This window comes from Uloborus diversus, chromosome 4, assembly GCF_026930045.1.
Source record: "Uloborus diversus isolate 005 chromosome 4, Udiv.v.3.1, whole genome shotgun sequence".
NCBI lineage: Eukaryota > Metazoa > Arthropoda > Arachnida > Araneae > Uloboridae > Uloborus > Uloborus diversus.
The window spans coordinates 192,057,006-192,082,845 of NC_072734.1; the positions used below are offsets into that span (position 1 = coordinate 192,057,006).

General features: G+C 31.8%; 1 protein-coding gene across 1 annotated transcript; it reads right to left on the reverse strand.

Annotated features, from left to right (window-relative positions):
- Window positions 1-486: 486 nt before the first annotated feature.
- Window positions 487-25,499, reverse strand: LOC129221318 (biogenesis of lysosome-related organelles complex 1 subunit 2-like). The gene is made up of 5 exons (XM_054855785.1): window positions 25,350-25,499; window positions 25,134-25,239; window positions 22,106-22,225; window positions 10,888-10,992; window positions 487-814 (listed from the first exon to the last, which is right to left on the reverse strand). Exons 2-5 carry the CDS (start codon window positions 25,234-25,236, stop codon window positions 783-785), a joined length of 360 nt encoding a protein of 119 aa, XP_054711760.1. The 5' UTR covers window positions 25,237-25,239; window positions 25,350-25,499; the 3' UTR covers window positions 487-782.
- Window positions 25,500-25,840: the final 341 nt, after the last annotated feature.

Genomic DNA, 25,840 nt, shown 5'->3' on the forward strand with positions numbered 1-25,840 from the left:
TGATCAGATTGACTACCATTGACCTAAAATAACAAACAAATCTTATATAATACTGATACAGTGAAGCACCCTTTATACGTTTCTCTTTTATGCGTTTTTATCATTTATACGTTTTTTTAATTTGGTCCCTGCAGAGTTTAATACATATTAATGTATCCTGATATATATGTTTGCTTCATTTGTACGCTTTTTTCGGTCCCTTCAGAAACCTATAAACAATGCTTCATCGTATTTAAACTTTTTCAGTCATAATTTCAATTTGGGTTTTTCTATTTAAAAAAAAATCCAATTTTCGGAGTGTGCAAAAAAAAAAAAAAAATCTGCAAATTTGTTTTAATGCATCTTTTTAAAAGTTTTTTCCAAAACTTAAGGATTAAAGTTTTTTTTTTTTTTTTTGCTTTTCAAAGACTTTAGCGCTTGAAAATAAAACTTGCTATTTCAATGTTCTTTAAAGGCCTATGGACTATGTAAATGAAAAGAAAATGATGCAAGTAAATAAAAATTTTAATAAAAACATTATAAATTGTATTTCCATCTTAAAACATGGTAGCATTTAAAATCAGAGAGCACTGAGACACGGAAAAGTAATTTACAGAATTTTAGAAAGAAGTGTATCACATAAACAGTACATCCCATACACAACTCATTTCTCTTCTAAGACAATCAACAATGTTCAAAGTGTTTAGCAATGCAAATTGATTTCAGATGCTCATCTACATTAAAATGTGCTTCTTAAAGAGAGTGAAACAGATACCATGAGATGTAATTCATCAGAAATCATTTCATCTTTTTTCCAAGCTTTTGAATTTTGCTTCTGAAAATAGCAAATATAATATATTAGTACAATTAGCAAACATAATATGTTTGTACAGAGGGTTCGCCGATATATATCATGATATCCCATGTATTTTTAAAACAGCATGATATTTTGATATTTTTGATATTTATCAACAACGGTATTTTCAATAAAAGTATTATTTAATCATTGTAATATTGTTCACTTATATTTTAAAATAACCAAAAAGTGATGTAGGGGAATGTGAGACAAAGTGAAATGGTTAAGATGACCGAGTTTTTTCAAAATGAACAAATCGGAAATTTGTTTTGAAAATTGCGGTACATAAAGAAGGAACATTGTATTTTGTAATAAAACTGGCGTAGAAACAGTATTTTTTATATTTTGGCAGTAAATTTGAGTCTTCAAAAAAAAGTGGAACATTTTCACTTATTTTTTTATGAGGCAAAGAGAAAAATAAAATATTTTTCTAAATGAAATATTTTCTATTCGATTATTAAACATATTTTGATCAAAAGAATTAGTAAATAAAAGGTTGAATGAATAAATAAAAATATTATGAAACTATAAACGAATACTTAAATGAATAAACCAATTAATATATGAAAAAAAGAGGGCGAGTAAAAGAATGAATGAATAAGAAAATAAGTGAATGAATGAATAAATATAAGTGAATTACTAAATGAAGGAATGCAGATGAATTAATTAATAAATGAAAAAGAAAGTGATTTGTATTAAATGATTGAGTGAGTAAGTTAAACAAACTATTTCGCTTTGCCCCATCCACTTTGCCCCGTATGTACTTGACTAATTATACAATTTATTTAAAATACAAAAAAGCTTAACATTAACTAAATCAATACTGCATTGAATATTAGAAGGTCTCATTAATATTTAAAATGTTAATAACTAGAACTTTATCATTTTATAATAATGAAAATAATTTTTGATTTGCAACAAAATATTACAATATGAGTATTGATCCCGAAGTAGTTTTTTGAGGGGAAAAATTAGGAAATAAGGAATCAAAAATTTAAAAAGTAGGAAAAGTAGGAAAAAAATCACTTAAAAAAGTAGGAAAAAATAGGAAGAGATAGGACTACACACACGTCAAGACGACTGACAATCTTTAGTATGAAAAATAAACTGGTGGAAACAAATATATCAATTACAAAAATATGAAAATAAAATCCAAACAAAGAAACACCTTTCAACAATACAGTAGTAAAATTTTTAAGTGTGAAATAATAAAATACAATATAGCGATCGCAAAAAAAAAAAAAAAAGACAATAATAGGTATAATAATAAAACTCCTATATTGGTGTAATAACACCATTTTTGTTAAAGATTTGTTTTGTCAAAAGCAAAAATATTCCTTCGAGAGCATCCATTTATCATTTGAAAATACTAACACTTTCAGCTCCTGTAATCATAAACTATGATACAGAAGCAAAGCAAACATTAAATTAGATTTAGTTAAAATTAATCAGCAGCTGACATGCATTCTTGCATTAAAAGAGGCAGATGTGTGAATTTGAATAAAAAGGAAACAGACTGAAAATGCAGAACTAAAATAAATTTGTTCTTAAATATGGGACATAAAATTTATAATAAAATAATTAAACTAAATAAATAACCAAATAAGTAAACTAAAGGTTTTGTACTCTGTTATGTATTTTTAACATTCAACATACAATTTTGTTTCAGGCACATCATTTATGGGGTTTAGTTTGGTGAATTTCTCCCCTCCCTGACTTTGGAAAATTAATGATTAACTATACAAGTTTTTGCGGTGTTTTTGTTTTCAGATAAAATTTGCTTTCAGTATACATCCTTGGCTAGCCACCTGCCGGGGGGGGGGGGGGGGGGGGGGGGTCAAAGTGACGGGCCAGTTTTAATTTTAATCAAGCAATGAAAACGAATATTGTTTTAATGTTCAGTAAGTTACCACCCATTAGCAAGGGATAAGGCAGAAATACATGAAATACACCGCCAGCTCAGTCATTCCAGCCGAGGACTGCAGTTTCGTGCTTATTAGCACTCATCAGCCCGGCATAGGAAAGTGACTGAGCTGGAGATGGAAAAACTCTTAAGGAAGCCAAAAGTGCCAAACAAACTGGTAGCTGATATAAGAATTAGCAGACCAGACGAGTGACCAAAACAATGGTTCGGTTCAATTCAACGGTGGTCTGTGCTAATTCTATATTAGCTACCAGTTTGTTTCACACTCTTGACTTCCTTAAGAGTTTTTCCATCTCCAGCTCAGTCACTTTCCTATGCCGGGCAGATGAGTGCTAATAAGCACGAAACTGCAGTCCTTGGCTGGAATGACTGAGCTGGCGATGTATTTCATGTATTGTTTTGATGGTTTAATGATTTTTACCTCCTTGTTGCAAAATTTTTGTCACGAAAAAAAAAGGAAGCGTAAATGCATAGTAAACAAAATATTTCTATCAAAGACAAAGATCAGTTGCTAATGTTTCTCTGTGCATAAAAGGGAAGGCACGTAGTTTCTCTCAATCCTCACCATAAAACAAAAATTTTCATTTGGAAATTGTTCACGAATTGCATATATCTCTTTCTCTCCCCCCCCTCTTTTGATCAGGCGCACTAAGTACAACAACTTACAGTAGATACGCCGCACCCCGAAAAGAGTAAGAGGCTGTCAAAAAAATTTTAAATGTTCAGAAATGCCGCATTTCCATAAACACAGCACATAAAAATGATGAGCAACTCCTCGATATTGATGCTATATCAAATTAGAAAATACCCATTAAAAAGAAAAAAAAATACATATTTGCTTGTGACTCTATCCCCCAACTTTAAAAAATGTAAAGAAATAAAAACGGAATCTCGCATTTAAATTGATTTCCGATTTTTCCCCAAAAATCGGGAACGTTTTGCCCACCCAGGTTTTGCCGCTTTTTTTTTTTTTTTTTTTTTGCAAATACACTCTTTGCAAGGAAAGAAAATGAAATTTTATAACTGTACTAACATCAATAAAATATGTACAGTGTACAAGTTTTTCATTTTTTGCTTCCTCATGTTCCTTTTAAGGTTTTACATTGCCTTTTTGCTTAAATAGAGCTCCATCCATTTCACTTGTAATCATACAAAAAATTTTCGCATAGGAAATTTGGCTTTTCCCGCACTTTTTGAACAGTCGGCCATTTACTTTAATTAAAGCTTCTAATAGACGAGTAAATAATACATAATTGCATCAGAATATGAAAGTATCTATTTTTTTTAAAGTTTCATTAAAACAGTAGGACTGAAGTCGGAGCAATAAAAAGAAAAGTCGATCATAAACGCCACAACGGCAAAAACATTACTTACAAAAATTTAACTTTTAAACACGCAGATGCCGCGGCGCTCCTTAAAGAAATTACTGTAGTCAGTCAATGGAAAGCTCAGGATCTGCTTGTTTCTTTTGCTTTTCAAAATCGAAACATGCAGAAAATTATCGGTTGTAAAAATAAGAATCAGTGCACAATTAGAAGTGCTATACTAAAGAAAGAAAAAGTAGGGGAAAAAAAAAGGAAAAAGTAGGAAAATAAGGAGAAAGCTGTAAAAAGTAGGAAAAACAGGAACTCTTTGGGGTCTGTGAGTATCAATTTTTTTAAAAATTGCCTGCATTACCAAATATTTTAATCTTCGGCAGTATTTTTTTCCTGTCTGGAATAGATTATGTATAGTACTTCATAGTTAAAATAATACCAGATAAGTGGAGCAAAAAGCAGAGTAAATATTTCACCACTTTGCCCCAATATTTCAATTTGCCCCATCTTCCTCTCTATATTTTTATGATGCATCATTAATATAACAAAGTACAGTAGAACCTCGATTATCCAAGCTAATTGGGATCGCTAGTGCCTCGGATGTCTGAAATCTCGGTTAATAGAAACTTTGCATAAAAACCTGTTAGGATCTCTTACTTCTAAAAAGTATTGATTAAAATACAATAGAATATTTTTAAAAGATAAAAATGGACCATGTAAAAAGCAATGTTTTACAAATAAAAAACTAAAACAGAATGTAGTAAGTTTTTTAAAAAATATTAATTTTTTTACAATGCCAAGTTAAATTTTGAAAGATGCGTTTAAAGAAACAAACTTCTGGAAACTTACTTTTTAATTTTAAACTCTTCATTTAATATAAAAGTTTTTTTAAATATAGACTTAGTAATCGGCTCGGTTAAGAGAAACCTCGGTTAATCGAAGCTCGATTAATCGAGGTTCTACTGTAGTATGATATTCCTTTTCATTTTATATTCATAAAATTATTAGTTATGCAATAATTTTAATTCATATTAAAAGTGCCTAGTTAAAAATATATTAAACGTTAGTCAGGAAAAAAAAAGTCTTATGACTGTGCATCGACTAATGCATATTTTTTATATCTGAATCATAACACTTTGTAAAAGTAGCTAGCCAAGTTAATTTTTTTTAACACTACTCGTAAGAAAAACTTTGATTTTCCTGAAGTAAAGAAGATTTTATGAATTAATTTTTAATGAATGTTCAACATTCCCATTTGTACTTATGTAAATTAATTTCCTTATAATTATCACTTTCTACTATAAATAAATAAACAAGTAAATAACGGTAAAATTAAAATCATGTATTCCTATTTGTGCACATAGAAATTATTTTGCAGTGTCTGCAAATGAATCACAAGTCTGATACACATTAAATACTTAACGATCAGCACATATTTTGTTTAAAGCTCAAAGAGAGAAAAACGTAATCATGTAAAAATGTGCCTAATGTGTCATTAAGAATACTTATACACATGGGATGAATAGGCTTCAAGAAAATCATTATATTTTCTCATTGCACATTATTTCTGATGGTTCAATACGTTTAGGAAAAAAAATTTCTTTACGTAAAAAGAAATAATTTCAATTAAAAATCCTAAATAAAAGTTTATTTTTAATTTTTTTAAATTTTGACAGTACCAATCCAAAGAATAAAAATATTCCTTTAACACATTAAAATAAAGACTTAAAAATTGACATATTTCTTGTATGGTTCTTCTACCATAGAAGGGGACTTCTTTTGTTACATTAGGATCATATAAAAAAAAAGTTCTTTGAAAGGTGAAAATTTGGTATAGAATCTTACTATAAGTTACACGGGTATTTTCGATTTTTAAAATTGGATGCACCTTTTTTGTTTTGCCGTAACAGTACTCATGATAAAACATATACGCCAAGAAGTGTATGTTAGCGCCATTTTATGTCTATGCTCCAAGTATTCTTGGACTTCTTTAATTATTTTTTCGATTGTCATTTAAATACTCTCCAAGATATTTAAATCACATGATAGGTAAGACTTATCTAGCCTATAGATTACCTCAATGTTACATGAAGGATATCTATAAATCTTAAGTAGTCAATCAAAATAAGTAGTTAAATTTATGTTTGGGTTGAAATATGCTCAATTTTGAAAAGTAAAATATTAAAAAAAAAAAAAAAAAACATTAAGCCAACTAATTGGATTTTTTCTTTATGTAATTTTTGAAAAAACTTAGCTGGTTAGCACTGCTTTTATGAAATGAAAATACATTTCTATTTAACAACCTAAATTAATCTACACTAAAAAATTGATTTAAAATAAGTAAAAAAATTAAAACATTTTAAAAGCAATTAGTATAGTTAAATAGCCAATTTGTTTTATGTTTATCTGTAGCTCTGCAAAAATTGATAGTTAATTTCTTTCCTCATATATAATTCTGATGATCACGGTAACATGTTACAAATACAAACCCAAGTTGCTTAAAATGTCATTACACATTATAATTTATTCAAGTGATTTCCTGCTTTCTTACCCTTTTCAGTAACTGATAAATAATGTTATCAAAATTGAAATTGGGGAATACTGGAAAAGTTTGAATTGTAAAATGATTTTTTTTTATTAGCTGCATATTTAGTAAACAAAATAAAAAAAAGTTAATTGATTTTACATATTGATGAAATTTATTTTATGAGGGGTGTTTTTACTTTTCTGGCTACTGTTTTATATTTAAATGTATTACTCATAATGAGGTATAAAAATTAAATTTAAGTGGTTTCTCTCACATTAAAGTTAATCTGAATCTGATAATATTTGTAAGCAACAATTTGAATTATTTTGTACTACGGTACAACTATCATTCATTGTATAAAAAATATGTGCTTACTTACCAGCAGTCAAATAGTTAAATTCATTTACTATTCAGTTAAATCAAACTGTTTTGTTTTCAACATTGAAATGACTGCCCATATAATGTTAATAAGTACTACAGTCAGACCTTGATATAAGGTCACCCGCATATAAGGTCACTTTCCTTTAAAGTCCCGACTCATTGAATAGGGATTCTGTGTTATGGATCATCGGATATATGGTCAGGTCTTAAATACCACTATTGCTAATAAGGTAATTTTTGTCTGACTTTCTTTAAGTGTTTTCAGTGCCTCGCTGATTCAGTTCCACAAATTATCCCTAGTACATGATCTTTTATCGACAAAATGGCATCTACCCAACGAATATAAGGAAAAGTTTTTCAAGAAACCCTTTATCCCCTCAAATTCTAGGAAAAAGGCGTGATCATTCACCCCCCTTAAAGCAGGTGAAGAGAGAGAGAGCTTTGTTTCCCCTGGTTGCTTATTGTTGGTGCCAATTCATGCTTTGTGCATTGAGGGTGACAGCTTCTAGATAAGGGTCAAGGTCAATAAAAATGGCTTTTATTTTAGCAATTCATACAAATTTGGAAGGCAAGTCTCCCATAGTGCCACATGTCCGTCGTAAGTACATGTCCATTTTTGTGTGTGACCAGCAAACACTGGAAATTATCTCATTCCAGCCGTTTTTTCACTTGTATTAATTTCTGAATTAAAATTTTAACAAATAATTTCCTAATACATAACTAATTGCATCAATTTTTATTGACTCAACTTGATGAAAACATCAGAACTTCATCAAGTGATATAGTTTTGAAAACATATTTTAGAATGTTTTTTTTTTTTTATAAAAGTTTATAAACCGGTTATAAGGTCACATTCTCGAAGTCCCGAGAGGTGACCTTATATTGAGGTCTGACTGTAATTTGAATTAATTTTTAACTATGGTACTATGTTACGACAGTCATTCATTAAGTAAAAAAATATGCTTTTGTTTACCAAAAAAACAAAAGTTTAAATATCTTTGTTTACTGTTCGGTTGTTGAATGTTAAAGTATGAGGCAGAACTAAATATTCGGTTTGTCTGGCAAAGAAGCAGTATACAGTCAAGTCCCGACTTACGAGACGGATGCGTTCAAGATTCCTCGTGTAAGACAAAATTTTGCGTTATAGAAAAAGGTATGAATACGATTTTTTCTAGAAACATACCAAATTCTTTTAGACACTTATTATCATCCCTCAAACTGCTTCAAACCATTCCTCAACTATACACTATAGTTTATTACATAAAGAACCGAAGTTTTACTGCATTTAAAAATAAAAAAATCTGACTTTATTTAACATAAAATACTGTGAAGATGCACAAAATGAATGATTAATAGGAGGGAGAAACATCTTTACTAATAATAAATCTGAAAGTCTCTCTGTCTGTCAGGATCTCTGTGACGCGCATAGCACCTAAACTGTTCGGCCGATTTTGATGAAATTTGGCACAAAGTTAGTTTGTAGCATGGGGGTGTGCACCTCGAACGGATTTTTCGAAAATTCGATGTGGTTCTTTTTCCACTCCAATTTTAAGAACAAAGTTATCATAAGATGAACGAGTAAATTACGAAATTATTATAACATGGAACGGTAACATAGGCACAAGCCAATTGGCGAGAAAATTCACCATACATTATTTGTAAATATGCAGGCGAACCAAAAGACCTTTTAATTTTTCTATTACGGGCAAAGCCATGCGGGTACCACTAGTATAAAATAAAACAGCACGGAAGATACAGTATGTAGTAATAATAAAACGCTGCATTTTATGGCACTGTACAGTAGATATAGTAACAATATTTATGAATTTAAAATGAAGATGATGATACTTTGCGAGTTTCAACACTGAAACTAATTTCTGAATTTTCATGGATATCTTTTTTCTTGATTTTAAATTGTACGTAGTTTCACTATAATTTATTGTCGTGCAGCCTCCGACGCATTTTTTAGTTGTTCACATCGAAAACTTCAGCTTCTCTTTATTTGTTAGAAACTTTTTTTTCTTCTTTCCATCTTCACAAACTTTAGATGAAACAGCGGCACAAGGTATTATTAGATTTTATAAATTTAAATATTTGGGATGAAAGAAATAAATGAAAAATACTAAGTATTTATATGATACACTAATAAAGCGCTATGTAGACCAGCATGGCGTGGCAACTTCAGCTGTCAGGATGCTAAATGGATGTGTCCATTCACAAAAGCAATACTTAGTAGCCAATAACGAAGCTGATACTTTTTCCCAAAAATTTTCATAAAGCGGGGGAGGAATTCTCGTTAGCTCTAAAATTCTTTTCTGGTGAAAAACTCGCGTTATGGTCGTTTGGCATAAGTCAAATCGCGTTCTAGCAGGAGTTGACTGTATATTGAAAATCAACTGAATATTCAGTACATCTCCAGTTTTAAGAATTGTTTGGTAATAATAGTAACATTTTTCTTCTGTTGTTTAAGCTATCAATGCTGACATTTCTATGAGAGACCACTGTGGTGTAATTCACATTAGAATCCTTTCTTTGCATTCATTTTAGAACTCGCGCAAGTGTTTTTGTTTCGTTTCTCTTTGGAGCTATTTTCTCATACCACCTCTGTCTGAGGCGAAGGCGATTGTAGTGACGTCAGAAAAGACGGTACCATGTGCGTGGAGCCTTGTTTTTTTCCTCCAGTATCATTGGCTGTCGAATATGGAACAATCTTGTCTAAGAACTATGATTTGTGCATTCGGTTAACGTTTATTTTTCAACCATAACTGATCTCTTGTATGCCACGTATTTTTCTCGACTTTTGAGAGGATTCGATGCATTTTCTCCATGCTGAAAAGATGCGAGCTGGGCTTGTTGAAATTTCTTCAGCAGAGATTTGGTTCTCACTGCCGGCGAAGCAATGTCTGGCCGGGCTTTTTGAATTTGGCCGTGATCTTTGAACGCTGTGGTTATGCCTGCGTAAAAGTGAAAGTGCGTGATGGCTGTGTGTTCGGTATTTATGAACTGATGGCAATTTTATAAGTGTACAATTATACAATGCGGGTGATGTTTCGCCACTGTGATCGCCACCAAGGCAATGCACGGCAAATGAGCCAAAAGTGTGACATTCATGAGCTTTGGGGAAATAAACTTCATTATTTACTCATCTAAACTCTTGTGCAGATTCTTTTGTGGTCATGTAGACTTATCCTTGCTTGTGTGATGTGAAATCAATGATGGGTGAGATTCTTTAGTTTCATGAAACATATAATTTAACTTGTGCCGACTTATTTCAGTTATTTAAAAAGTGCATAATTCGTGAAATGTTGTGGTTTGAGTCTGAATTTCCCAGGCACTTGATTTTCACACCTAGAGTTTTTTTCAATCATTAAATAAGAGATCTTGTGATTGTCGTGGTTACAAGACTCTGACTTGGGTTTTCGCACAACATTGGGTTACCCACTATACATTTCAGTAGTCAATCCTCTAATTTGTCTCCTGCCTCGGGGGAAACTACACGACAACCACTTCAATCAAAGACTGATTTTTCATGGAAAAAGGGTGGTCATTACAGAGAAGTGTCAGTTTTCCCGAGTCTTCTGATTTTCACACAAACACCAACAAAATTTTGAAATTTGAAGTTGTTTTCAAGCTTTACTTTAAGAGGAAACCAAATGAGCATGTTTGTACAGCAAAACTAAAGTGAGGTAAATGACAAAAAAAAAATTAAAAGTTTCATTTTACCAGCCTTGGGCAGTAGTAATGCATTATGCTTGTTTTAGATTGATTTATGTTGATAGGTGAAATTATTTTACCGAAGATCAAATATGGTGATCAATTGGAAAATTGTTTTGGGGAGTGATATTGAAACGCTTAGAGGAAAATAGCACAAAATGGAATGTCAGATATATGCTGTAGTACTCACCCAAGCGCTTTGAATAAGCATCCATCATATACGCAACAGCTTCTAGTTTACTTGTACTTTCACTTATGGAATCAATCATTTCTAAATAAGGTTTCAGTGCAGAATCTGTAATGAGACAGAAAATCAAAAGACTATGTTTGTAAAGAAATGTTAGGTAAATTATTTCTTAATGGGAAAAATAACTAGGGATTAAGAAGGGAAAAAACTGCTGTTAAAAAGATGCATAAAGATGAGGAGAAGAATGGGATTTAAATTTAAAAACTCAAAAAGAGAAACGAAACATCAAAATATACAATAGACAGGGATAGAAGTGACATTTGCCAACAAAAATATAGGAAAATATAGGAATTTTCTGAAAAAAATATAGGAATTTGATGGAAAATATAGGAACTTTTTGCAAACAATATAGGATTTTTTCGAAATAATATAGGAACATTTTGAAAATAAAAAGAGGACATACTGGAATTCTTATAACAAGGCAGGCCAGTAGGACATTTTTTTTTTCAAAATGCAATACAGTCGAACCTGTCTATCTCGAATTTTACGGCACATAAGAAAAATTCGAGATATGAAGACTTCGAGATACAGAAGTTTTGAAAAAAGTTCTAAAAATATGTGATTGGAGCAATGACTCGAAAGTAAAACTTTGGGAGCAATTTTACTAATCAACAATGTCCCCTTCCTTTCAGTTTCAGAATGGATTTAATTGCTGGAAAACTAGCTTTTTGTACATAAAGTTTTAATTCTGGAGGATTATGGGACTGCTAATATTAAGAAAAGTGCTTTCTGTCTCCAAATTCCAGTCAATAAAGATTGTTGTGGATGGAATTCAAGAAAGACACTTAAGTCGAAATTCGAGTTATGCAGGTTTTCAGAAAATTTCATTCAAGACAAACATGGGGGAAAACATTGAATTAATACTTTATGTGCAGGGAAAATGAAAAACTTCGACCCAGAGAGGTTTTCGAGATAGGCAGGTTCGAGATAAACAGGTTCGACTGCACTACTATTTGATTACAAACATGTAATAACACTACCTGACATAAGTGCAATACATACGCATAAATAAGTCTAAAAATACAATTCTGCTTTGTACTTAGAATTTTAAGCACTTAAGCATCTTGTCTGATTCCATCCCGTGAATGACCAAATATGGCGACTATGTTTCACACGTAGCTGCTGGTCCGGTAGCTTTCCGGTTGGAAAAAAAATGATAGCTCCAGATTTACCCTATTATGTTGTTTGTATATTTATTTTGTGAATGAGCTGCTTTTGAATGTGGAATTTTGTGAATGGGGCCGCTTTTACGATGCGTAAATTTGTGAAGGGGCCGCAAAGTGGACCCAATTTGTGTCTGGAACGACCCCAAAGTGTGCATGTCTTTCCGACTTCCTCAATTCTTTTAAAATCGCGAACAGCTTTGCGTATTCTTTTTTGAAAACTTGGCTGTGCGGCCTCTTCGGAAGCATTATTATTAAAATGAACGTTTAGTTGATACGCGAACTGCAGCACCTACATTCCACACAATTAAAACCAAAACAATCGAAGTTGAGATGAGCTATCCCGCAAGTAGCAATAATTGCAACCATAGCCAAACGCAAAGTTCCGAAAAAAGAAAAAAAATCGTACGTGTGGAGACCTGAAACGGTAAGTGGCCGGAGAGCCCTTCCTAGAATGACATCATCAAAACCTACACAGCCCATGCGCCCATCACGATCGCCCAAGTTCATCGACGCCGAGTTCGAAAGTGAAGTTTTGAGGACTTGCGCAGGAGCTTCATGGGCTCAGAATTGAGCGGCAGAGACGAGCTAAAGTCAAACGCTGCTCCACTCAGGAAGAAACATGGTACAGGGCACTCAACACATTTTAGCTTTAGAAAAGGAAGGAGACCATTTTCAATTAAAAAGAGGACTAAAGAGGACCAGTTAGGATTAAAAAGATGACCTTGGGAGGAACATTCATTTAATTTCAAGGAAGCACCAAAAGGCAAATTAGCTGCCTGCTGCTAAATCCATGAAGATAATTTGTTAATTAACCATAATACTGAGATTTTTAATGATACAATTCCTTTATCTTCTGCACAACTGTTCTTTTTATCCATTGAATAATAATATTATTTACACAAACATTTGGATGGGAGGTGGGGGGGTTGCTGGTAGTCTCACAGAAGGATAGATGAAGTTGTGCTTCATCTTTCCTTAGTTTAAAATTATTTTTGTGTTTTTCTGTCTTGTAATGCTTCTTAATAGCATTATACCCTTCAAAACCGATAGGAATCTATCACACACCAAACAGATCTACTGTATTCAAAGTTTTCCTAAAAATGTCTGAAATGCTCAATCACAAAGGGAAGCAGATCACATGAGGCTTAGTTTTGCAATTTTCATATTCAAAGTATATTTTCAAGAATCATAAAGCTTACATTAAAAAATTACTCCATGATTGCAGAGCCATGAGTGCTTTGAACTTTTATGGGGGGGAACAAATCCCCCCTTAGCAGGCATCATGCCGCCTGCCTTGTCTAGTGGTCAGAGAAGTCTGACTGCGACAGGAAGATCCGGGTTCGAATCCCGGCTCGGGCATGGACGTACTTTCTTTTGTCCTTTCTTTGTGTGAATCTAATGTTATGCTGTGAATAATTGCCTACCCTATAAACTGGTCCTTATGACATGTGTGTACTGTGGAAGTCGGACTTCACACAAAATGACAGTGCGGTTGGAAAAATGAAGCAGTGCACCCCAAATTGCCAGCCTAGCTGGCACATGAGAACAACAGCAGGCATCATGACAATGAAATGATGTACACAAATTCAACTTGATGAAATTACATACTTCAACTTTGTTTCATATACAAATACTACTTTAAAATGCTATGTACTAAATTATTTAAATTTAATATCCCCCCCCCACACACAAAAAAAAGTAATAAACGAAAATAAGCAAAGAATAATCAAAATTAAGTTTGAAAAACTAAATAAACTCGAATTAAACACAAAAATTATTAATTTTTTAGTTATTTAAATAAAAATTAAAACGTATCATGTCAAAATAACTTCTAATTGTCATAAATATAAAAATATTTATAAGATGCAAAACTATTGAAAGCTCACAGAAGCATATTTTCACGAACCAAGTTCAATGTTGGCATGTTTCCCATAAAACATTTATTTTCTACTAAATTAAACATAAAACATGCTAATCTAAGGTGGCATATGGGAAAATAACATTCGATTGGGAAAAATATTTCAACATTTACATGATTCAAAAACATTGAAATTTCAAACACAAAAAGCAATTTTCCACGAAGTCCGAGTAAGTTCAATGTTACCGTGGTTTACAAAATAATTCCTTCGTTAATTATTAAAATTAAACGAAAAATAAACTAAACTAAGGTAGCATATGTTAAAATAACTTCCAATTGTGGAACACATCAAAATATTTACAAGATGCAAAAGGATTGAAATTTCAAACGCGAGAAGCATTTTTCCGCGAAATTCGAGTAAGTTCAATGTTGCCATGGTTTCAAAAATAATTCCTTCATTAATTATTGAAATTAAACGAAAAATAAGCTAAGCTAAGGTCATGTCAAAATCACTTTGGATTGTAAAAAGCATCAAAATATTAACAAGATGCAAAAGGATTGAAATTTCAAACGCGAGAAGCAATTTTCTGCGAAGTCCGAATAAGCTCAATGTTACCATGGTTTCCGAAGTAATTCCGTCGTCAATTATTGAAATTAAACGAAAAATTCGCTAAACTAACGTAGCATATGTCAAAATAACTTCCAATTGTGAAACACATCAAAATATTTACAAGATGCAAAAGGATAGAAATTTCAAACGCGAGAAGCAATTTTCTGCGAAGTCCGAATAAGCTCAATGTTACCATGGTTTCCGAAGTAATTCCGTCGTCAATTATTGAAATTAAACGAAAAATTCGCTAAACTATCGTAGCATATGTCAAAATAACTTCCAATTGTGAAACACATCAAAATATTTACAAGATGCAAAAGGATTGAAATTTCAAACGCGAGAAGCATTTTTCCGCGAAATCCGAGTAAGTTCAATGTTGCCATGGGTTAAAAATATTTCCTTCGTTAATTATTGAATTAAATGGAAAATAAGCTAATCTATAGCAGCATATATCAAAATAACGTCCAATTGTCAAATACATCAAAATGTTTACAAGATGCAAAAGGATTGAAATTTCAAACGCGAGAAGCAATTTTCCGCGAAGTCCGAATAAGCTCAATGTTACCGTGGTTTCTAAAATAATTCCTTCGTTAATTATTGAAATTAAACGAAAAATACGCTAAACTAACGTAGCATATGTCAAAATAACTTCCAATTGTGGAACACATTAAAATATTTACAGGATGCAAAAGGATTGAAATTTCAAATGCGAGAAGCATTTTTCCGCGAAATCCGAGTAAGTACAATGTTGCCATGGCTTCCAAAATAATTCCCCCGTTAATTATTGAAATTAAATGAAAAATAAGCTAATCTATATCAGCATATGTCAAAATAAGTTCCAATTGTCAAAAACATCAAAATGTTCACAAGATGCAAAAGGATTGAAATTTCAAACGCGAGATGCAATTTTCCGCGAAGTACAAATAAGTTGAATGTTGTCATGGTTTCAAAATTTTTCCCTTCTTTAATTACCAAAATTAAACGAAAAATAAACTAAACTAAGGTAGCATATGTTAAAATAACTTCCAATTGTGGAACACATCAAAATATTTACAAGATGCAAAAGGATTGAAATTTCAAACGCGAGAAGCATTTTTCCGCGAAATCCGAGTAAGTTCAATGTTGCCATAGTTTCCAAAATCATTCCTTCGTTAATTATTGAAATTAAACGAAAAATAAGCTAAGCTAATGTCAAAATCACTTTGGATTGTAAAAACATCAAAATATTAACAAGATGCAAAGGGATTGAAACCTTAAACACGAAAGCAATTTTTCGCGATAAATCAAACCGAATATATATATGTTCAGAAAATTGCACTATTGAAACACAATCCAATGATTTTTGAAAGAATTCAAGTAATAAAGAAACTTTTCATACATTTTCAAGGTTTTCAAGCACTTGAAAAAAAAAAAAAAGACCTTTTTTTTTCCAATAACCTTTTAAGGTTTTTTTAATGGGCGTACGAACTTGGTTTAACACGCGCTGCGGCGGCGTGTTTGGGTGTACAGTAACTTTTAACGAAATGAAAAAACTTTTAAAATGTGATATTTAAGTAAAAACTATGTAAAAGCGGACTAATTAGACTGAAATGTTAAAAAGCGGTCTAAAGCGGACTTTACCATAAAAAACGAACTTTGGCGGGAAAAGCGGACCATTTGGGAGCCCTGCTTAGATAAAATGGCGTCTGCGCGTCGCTCGCGGAAATGCAGTAGCAAAAAGTCGGGGGAAAAGTAAAAAAAAAGGAAGCGGAAACTGAAAATATAGGAAAATATAGGAATTATAGGAAAATAGGAACCTTTTTCAGAAATATAGGAAAATATAGGAATATAGGAACGCTGCGATGCCTGACAATAGACTCAAAACATGTTTGGGGGGGGGGTTGTTTTGTTTGATACATGAAAATTTCAATCAAATTGGAACATAATCTATATTGAAGTTATCTATAAAACGAGTGGGAGGTGATATTTTCAATTGACGGAAGCGATTTTTGATCAGCTTACCACAAAAAGCTTGCATTTTGACAGACTACAAAGAAAAATGGTTACAGTTTTAGGAAAAGTGTTACACAAACAAATGTAAAAAAAAGCACGTAATTATGGAAACAAAATGTTTAAAAATGCTTGCATGTTTGTTTTCTAAATCAGATTGTAAAAGGTTTGGCGAGATTCCAAATAGCTGATGTGTCTAGATCTGGTTTAACAAAGCAATTCCCAGTCATTAGTTTTCAGTTATTTTTTATGTGAGACTTTTTTTTATGCAGTCCCTATTCACTGCATCAAAAATATTTTAAATTATGTTGCAAAAACTATATTTTAGAGCTACTCAAGAAGTTTTAAGCGATTTTTTCTTAATGCGGCACCAATCCACTTCACGAAAAGATGAATGTATTAAAAAGTTAAATTTTATACTTTTTTTCTTTTTAATTTGCTTTCTGGTAACTCATATCCATAGCTTACAATACTTTAAAGTTTCAGCTAGTAGAACTTTTATCTCAAAGGGGCAAGGGTATTGAAAATTAAGTTTTTGTGTTTTCCAATAATTTCAGTGAAACAAAAAATATAATATACAATACAAAGTAAAAAATATTAAAAACTAGAAACATAATATTGTTTAGACAGGAAAACGTAATTTATTAATTTACATCACAATAGTATCTTTGAAATTTATTATTATTCATTTTGTTTTTATTTCAGATTGCAAATAATTTCACAAACTAGTAATGTTGATACATGTAACTGAATTAAAAATATATAGTACACAATACACTACACAATAAAAAATCTTAAAAAGTAGAAGCCAAATATTGTTCAGACAGGAAAACTTTATTAAATTACACCACAATAGCATCTTTGAAATTTATTGATTATTATTCCTTACATTTTTAATTCAAACTGCAAATAATTTCACAAACTAGCAGTGTTGATACATGTAACTGAAGTGAAGGAAACAATCCAATAGTTTATTATTCTGCCTGAATTTGTTTAGACCGTCCAATTGTGATGAGTTAAAAATTTGCATTTTGAATGTCAAATTTTAATTTGTCACTCACTGGATTAAAATAGCGGAAGTTTCATGCGTTTTAACATAATGATAAGAGGTTTTTGTCCATTTATTGCAAAATGATAATGTTAAAATGAAATAAACAAATAAAAATATTTCAGTCATTATACAATGAAATGAGTGTAAGAATGTATAGGATTATTTCAACAAAAAATTTTAGTAAAAAAAAATTAATAAATTTTGAGAAATGTCATTTTTCTGCAATCTTATCATCTTATCGTTTTCTGATAACTTTATCCCAGAACAAAACAAAATATTCAAGACAATGTACAATATATCTATAGATAATCGAACATCAAATACAGTTGTAGTGAAGTAAGAAATAACAATGTCAAAATGTTGTAGTGGTTCCAACAGATTAAAAAAAAGGGTGGGGGAGGCAGGGCACATCCTGGGAACCGGAAACTTCAATTCAATTAAAAAGGCCCTTTCTCAAAAGAATTTCACTGTAGAAAATGTGCTCTGATTTTTTAAAACTATTTATGAACATTTATTAACTAATTTTTTATTCTTTTTTATTTATTTATTTATTTATTTATATTTATTTATTATTTTCTTTTGTATACTAACTGCAAACAAACACTAAGTATTTGTCAACAGTCAAAATTTTCTAAAATAATCAAAAGCTTTTCAATTATTTTAGAAACTTGATAAATATTTCCCAAATGCTAAGCTGAATGCTTTAATGTTACAGTGAAACCTGTGCACAACTTCAGTGGTCAACTTAAACAGGTGGTCAACTTACAGAGGTTGATTTATACGATAAAGGGTAATTCTGTGCCTGAAAAAGGCGGTCAACTTAGACAGGTGATCAACTTTACAGGTTTTACTGAATACTGAGATATAAATATATTTCCAGCATAACTTGATAAATTATGCTGGAAATAGAGTAAATTTCGATTAATATTCAAATCACACTCGAATCTACCTACTGGGAAACCTATATCTTGTAGTGGCAAAATTTCTTTTCAATTGATCTTTAAGTATCTCATACTCATTAACAACATGTTAGAATAATGAATCTGCAAAATTTAGAATTTTTAGGGGGATGATTAAAACAAAATTTCCAATCAGAAATTAAATTTCAAATTAATTTATTATGATTCCATTTTAGTGGACATGGGAAGCGAAAGAGTTGCGTTTCAATGTCAGGCTAGCTAAAATTTCTATCTTCCAGTAAAGAAAATTTGATTTTGTAATCAAGTGTTGTAGAAAGTCCAAAGGGGCAAAAAGGGCCCATTGAAAGATACAAAGGAGAGGGCAAGATGCATCAAAGGTTTCTTTAAAGGGGCAGGGCACCAGGGCTCGAAAATTATATTGCCCAACATGCCCGTGGTATGTAAGAATTCCGATTGGGCGTGAATTTTTTACTCTTACATGCCCGGCTGGGCATGTAGTTATTATAATTTTTTAATTGAGTATTTGTAATTTTAATGGCAACTTGTTAAGTACTATTTATTTGAACTTCTATTTCTGTTTTATATTGAAATAATTGATTCAGAAATAAAGCCGTTAAATGTTTTGTCTGATTAATGCTGTATGACAAATTCAAATATTTTTGTTATCATACAACAAAAAAAATCAAGTATGTAAAATTTTTATTCGGGCACGTATTTCTTAGACAAACATGCTTGGCAGGGCATGTCAAATTTTTAAGATTTTTCTAGCCCTGCAGGGCACAGTGACCTCCTAAGAATGCCTAAGGAAACCACATTTTTTGTGCCCCAATTTGTTTTTTGTTTTCATAGCCAACAGTATTTGAAAACCTCATATATTTGAAAATATTTGACATTTTGATGTATATATCATATTTTCAACCAACACAAACTATATTCTTTAAATAGTAACTGCATGCTCCAATCCCACTGTTACTTATTCATTTAATAGTTATCATAATTATAGACTCAACAAAAAGAATGTGTATCTTTGAATAAAAAAGACATATTTAAATAAAAATTACATTTTGAAATGATATTTATGCATGAATGATATTTTAAATCATGCATGAAATGTGACAATTTGGTGCTTTAAAAATAAGATATGATTTAATTTTGCTAATGGCTTTTTTGACTATTACATTCATGAGCTGTATAAAAGAGATTATATATACATGCGTTACCAATTTCATAAATATTAATAAAAATGTATTATGTATAACGAAATTATAAATGATAATTTAAATATATATTATAAATAATTTTTAGTAGATACATTAATTTTATTTTCAACAATTTTACTTTTTATAATAAATGAATATTATTAATAAGTTGGATAACTATATCTTTTAGATCGTAAATATTGTAGTTCCAGAAACAAATATTAAAAACATCAGATATCATGAAACTTTAAAAATAAATAGCAGATGCATATCAAGATATATACTGCCGTGTGCAGGTAAACGGCAGTATCTACAAAAATGAGTTTCTGAGATATTTGAAGAAACGCGTTTTTGATTTCCCACAAATATCAATTAAATATTGAAATTTGATTTTAGGCTATTCTATATGTTTATATCGAAGTATTTTTTGGGCAATTTGTTTCAATTCGATTTTACAATCAAAATTTTTATTAAAGCAGATACTGCCGTTTACCTGCACTTCACAGAAGTAATTTTCATGCACTTTTACTGGTAATCAGCAGTAACTGCAAAATGTACTATTGAATGACAAATAATTACAAATTCAACATAATACGGAGTAGATATGTCATTACGAAGTATATTTATTGCAATGTGAATAATATATTTTACTTTAAAAAATAAATAATACCGTGTATACACTTGACATAAATTTAATATCAATAAATGAAATGTAATTTGAAAATAAAATAAAAAGGCATATGTTTTGATTGCTTACGGCATTGTCGAAAACTCTTTAATGTTCATAAGTTGTCACTTGGCAACTGGAAGATTATGTAGGCATTTTTAAAACTATAACAAATTGCCTAATGTTCCGCACTTTGCAATAAAGCAATAAATATCCATGAAAATTTAGGCAAAAGAAATGCTTCGAGTGTTAATAATGGCTCTCATCGAACTACTAAAAGTGCAGCAGCTTAGTATATATAATAAATTGTGAAAAATATCATCTGCGACAGAACAAAACAAATGGAACAGAATCATTCTGTTGGTACACGTTTATTTATCGTCTGCCAAGCATTACTTGTGTTTACTCGTATGTTATCTTCTATAACTGTACATAGCAAAAAATAATTTTGTTTTATTGTTTTTAGAACATGGATATGAAGAATCAAAGATTTTTTTTAATGTTTGAGGGCTGTGAAATTACAAAACGTTTTCTTCGACTTTATTTGAAATAAAGTATGATTATTTTCCCCCCAAGTATCTCCCCCTTTTAAGTATCTCTTTCGCTCAAGGACGAGAGACGGTAATTCCCAAATTTTGCCGTAAGATAAAATACGACCTGGCACGCATACCTACATCTAATGAGATGCGACTAGGAATCATTTTAAAAAATGCAATATTTTCTCTAAATTTGCCTAATCAAGGAAATTTTTGAGAGGTCACACAATGACCTCCCATCGGGGCGTTATTGCTTGCCCTTAGTTGAGCTAAAAAGAAATCGCGAAAACCGTTTATGCATCTCGGTTCAAGTTTTGACGGCGATTCATTTATGTTCCATTCTCCAGACAATGGTTATGGGCAGGTATAGAGCAGTAAGTACATACTGCTGATTTCCTGCATAATGTAGCGATAATATCAGTTACTGCTAATCACCACTGATAAAAAAAAATGCTTTTATTTAGCGCTAACCAAATAAACATGTTTGCACCATAAAACTAAAGAAGCATAGATTTGAAAAATTCCAAAAGAAAAGAAAAGAAAATGGAAAAAATTGCAGTTTCTGCCATTTACCCTCCCATGGCAGAAAGATCATGGGCAAAAAATTTCATAAAAATCAAAACATTTGCAGTTACTGCCGTTTGCCTGCCCACGGGAGAAAGTTTTCGTACTTCCGTCTGCAGGTAAAGAGCAGTAAGTGCATCCTGCCAATTACCTGCAAAATGTAGCGACAAAAGCAGTTACTGCCGTTTACCAGAACACGGGAGAAAGTTTTCGTTCTTCCGTGTGCAGGTAAAGAGCAGTAAGTGCATCCTGCCAACTTCCCGCAAAATGTTGCTAAAAAAGCAGTTACTGCTAATTACCACTGACAAAAAATGCTTTTTTTTCTGCGGCAGCCAAATAAAATTGTCTGTACCATAAAACTATAGTAATAAAGATTTCAAAAATGCAAAAAAATGAAAATCGAAAAATCTGCAGTTACTGCCGTTTACCTGCATACGGCAGTATATCAGCTGATATGCATTGGCAAACCTTGTTTGCCAAAAGCAAAGTCTTTAAGAGGAGGGATATATCATCCGTCACAATATTCCTCCCCTCTTCAAAAATATGTTTACTGAAAAATTTCACAACAAAATGGGTAGTAGATTGAAACCATACAACTTACGTTTCTCAGTCATCTCTTTCAGCTGCTTATTAAGATTGCTACCAATTTTCCTCAAACCAGCATACGTCATGTTACACTCGTTGTTTAGATCGGTTAAAAGTTTGTAATCATCTTGGGCAACTGTAAGAATATACAAATATTAGAAGATATTTTGTGCAGAATTAGTTTTATAATGGCAATGAAGAATGTTGCTAAAAAATATTCAAAACACACAGTACAAAATGTCTATCCGCAGATAGTGGATAACAATGGCATCTTCTCCACTTTCTTATATAACTAGTGGTCCCCGCACGGCTTTGCCCGTAATAGAAAAATTAAAAGGTCTTTTGGTTTGCCTGTATATTTACAAATAATGTGTGGTGAATTTTCCCGCCAATTGGCTTGTATCCATGTTACCCTTCCACGTTATGATAATTTCGTAATTTACTCGTCCATCATATGATATTTTTGTTCTTAAAATTGGAATAGAAAAAGAACCACATCGAATTTTCGAAAAATCGCTTCGAGGTGCACACCCCCATGCTACAAACTAACTTTGTGCAAAATTTCATGAAAATCGGCCAAACGGTCTAGGCGCTATGCGCGTCACAGAGATCCAGACATCCTACAGACATCCTCTGGACAGAGAGACTTTCAGCTTTATTATTAGTAAAGACAAACATTAAAGACAAAATTTTCAGACTCTTATTTCTCTCTATACTCAGGGCTCGAAAATTATATTGATATACATGTCTGGAGCATGTAAAAATTTGGATTGTGATTTAAAAAGTTATCAGCATTCTAATAAGCTGAATTTCTATAATTCTTGGATAAGTGGCAAATGGTAAGGGGTCGTTCGCAAACTGGCAACACTTTCCTGCTATCGTTGCAAAGTGATTCTTGATAAGAATGGATTATTTGCGAATGATCTCTAACGATTCGTCGTCTAGCCAAGAATTATTAAAATTCGGCTCATTAGATTGCTGATAACTTTTTAGATTTTAAAGATATCAAGGTGGATTTTTTTATGAGATGTAGGACATATCTGGGCTTCCAATTATGAAGGTTACAAATTGCTATCTTTCACGCATGCACAGTGAAAAATTAATTGCTTTAAACGTTTATATCTCATTGCATTTGCAATATTTTAATTTCAAATTTTTTATTTATGTTTCTTTAGTATGCTGTCAAATATTCTGAAAATTTAGTAACGTTTGACGGAAGACTCTGCCTGATATGAGCCGAAAACCTTCAAAACAATTTTGCAATTTTGAAAGAAATGCTTATATCTCTGTGGGTATAAGAGATACTTTCATGAAAATATAAATATAAATAATAGATGGGTTTTTAACTTATTTCTGATATTTATAGCTAATTTCCCAGCTGTCAACAATGAAAAATGATCAAAAACCTTTTTTTGTTTCCTCAATTTGTTGTTCTGCCCCTAAATGAATAGTAGACTTCATTTTTGTTGGAAAATGGCGGCTGGAGTATACCTTTTATATAAAAAAATTACAGAGCAATTGGTCTTTTATTTCTCGAGAAATCCGTAAAACTGTGAAATTTTTTAAAGTGTCCCAATACTTTTGGTCATATAGTGTACATGTAGGGGCAGTTATGAACAAATTCAAAACTCAGAAGGCAGTATCTGGCTGTGGAACTGCATAGAAAACTTGTTTACAACCTGTTTAAATAAACATGAAATTCATCTAGATATGAATTAATACCCTGTAGTTACCCTTACACTAGCATTACCCAATATTTTTGCAAAGCTATGAGAAAATATGCTTTATTTGAAGGCAATCTTTCAACATTTGCTAATGGTCAAGGGCACCCATATGTTGGTGTGGGGGGGCAAGTGGGGACTCAAGCCCCCCTTCCATTTGAAATTAGAACTTCCTTACTTTTAGAACTTTTTTCTTTGCAAAAATGTAAAAACATTTTTTCTCCAGCAATTAATGAATAAGTTATTAAAAATGTCAAATTTTAATCACACTAATCTGTATTGAAATCAGTTTCTAAGGGGGAAATATCTCGCTAAACAGGGCCGGATTTAAGGGGGGGCAGGCAGGGCTACTGCCCCGGGGCCTCCACAACAAAGAGGCCCTCACAATAACATTTTTACAAAATATCCTAACTTTCACGGGTAGAAAATATCAGATATATGCATATATATCAAAATATTCGGATATATATCAAAGCATCGGATATTTTCGAAAATATGATGATCTTTTGGAACCCTGATTGGGGGCCTCCACTCCTTCATAGCCCCGGGGACTCCACACTTCTGAATCCGGCCCTATCACTAAACCATGGGGAAAATATTTGAGCCCCCCTTAAAATTTTGCATATGGACACCCTTGCTAATGGTTTCTCATACAACCTGCTATTTTCTGATCAGTACTATACAATGCAAAGCAGACTATGCAAAAATACAACGCTGTTTCTCTCAATTGTATTTTCCCTCAAAGGTCTTTTGTTTGGAAAAAAACAATGCTTCTTTCATTTTGCTCAATGGAAGGAAATTCCAGAGAAGAAAAGTACCAAGATTAGCTGATTTGATAACTGAAAATGCTTACTTTCCCTGATATTAGGTGAAAAATTTTAAAACCCGACATAATTCCCTGATTTTTTCAGAAATTAAAAGTTTCCTGAGAATTCCCCCCGATTTCCAGGTTGTGTAACCACCTTGAATAAGTTGAACGCCACTTACGAATGCATGAATTCATTTACAAAAATAATATTTTAACTGTGTTCCAACCAAAGACAACTAAACATTAATAATTATTTCTTAACATTCTCTTAAGTAACAATTCTCTTCAGTAGGTAGGAGTAGTTTGATGGTTGACTCTCTTCAGCACTTTTGCGAATTTTTCTCTCCCCCTCCCCCAGTTTTCTCAATTAGATGTACTTTAGTTGCTAAGAACATTATGGACTTAATGTAAAAATTTCACTATGGAAGAGTCATAATTTTTTCCAGAGAAAAACAAGCATAAAATGTAAGAAACAACTCGTACAAAACGGAAGTTATCGAAATACAAATTCTCACCTGCCAATTCAGCTTCAATATATTCGGCACTTTTTTGGAACATGTCTACAGCCAACTCATTTAAATTTGGCTGAGGGAGCACAGGAGACTCTGCATTCTCCATTTTCTGAAAGAATAACACCAATTTATTACAATGTTTTATTTAAAGCATTTAATGGAGCTGAGTACAAACATCATACTGTTGTAAAAGTAAAAGCATTAAAAAAAAAATTCAACCTTTTTACAGTGAAATTAAATAAAGAAACCCTTCAGATATTAAATTTCTTTCCAATTTTCGTGCAAAATCTTGCCAATACTCCTCGAAAGCAAGTAGAATATAGAATAGAATTCACAAATTTAACAAGAAAGAACAACTTTTCCAGAGAAAGTCAGCATTACACTACACTATATTTGACACCACAGTGCATTGTAAGATGAGAGATCTATGCTGTATGCTTCTCCTCTTCGATTACTGGAAGCTGGCGAATGAGCTCACCGAATTCCTTGTAAAGTCCTATGATTTCTTTTTTTTTTTTTTTTTTTTCATTTTTCCGCAAACTACCGCCTAGTTTTTATGACTGTTTTTCCTGTCTGTCGGAAGGATAAGTTTTCTTAGATCCTTTTAAAGTTCAGTTTGCTCATTCTTTCGCCCTTTTACTGATCAATTAAGCTTCGTTTATTTTTTTCTTTGCTCCGCGAGTGGCATTCCAGTCATTTAATAACTGTCA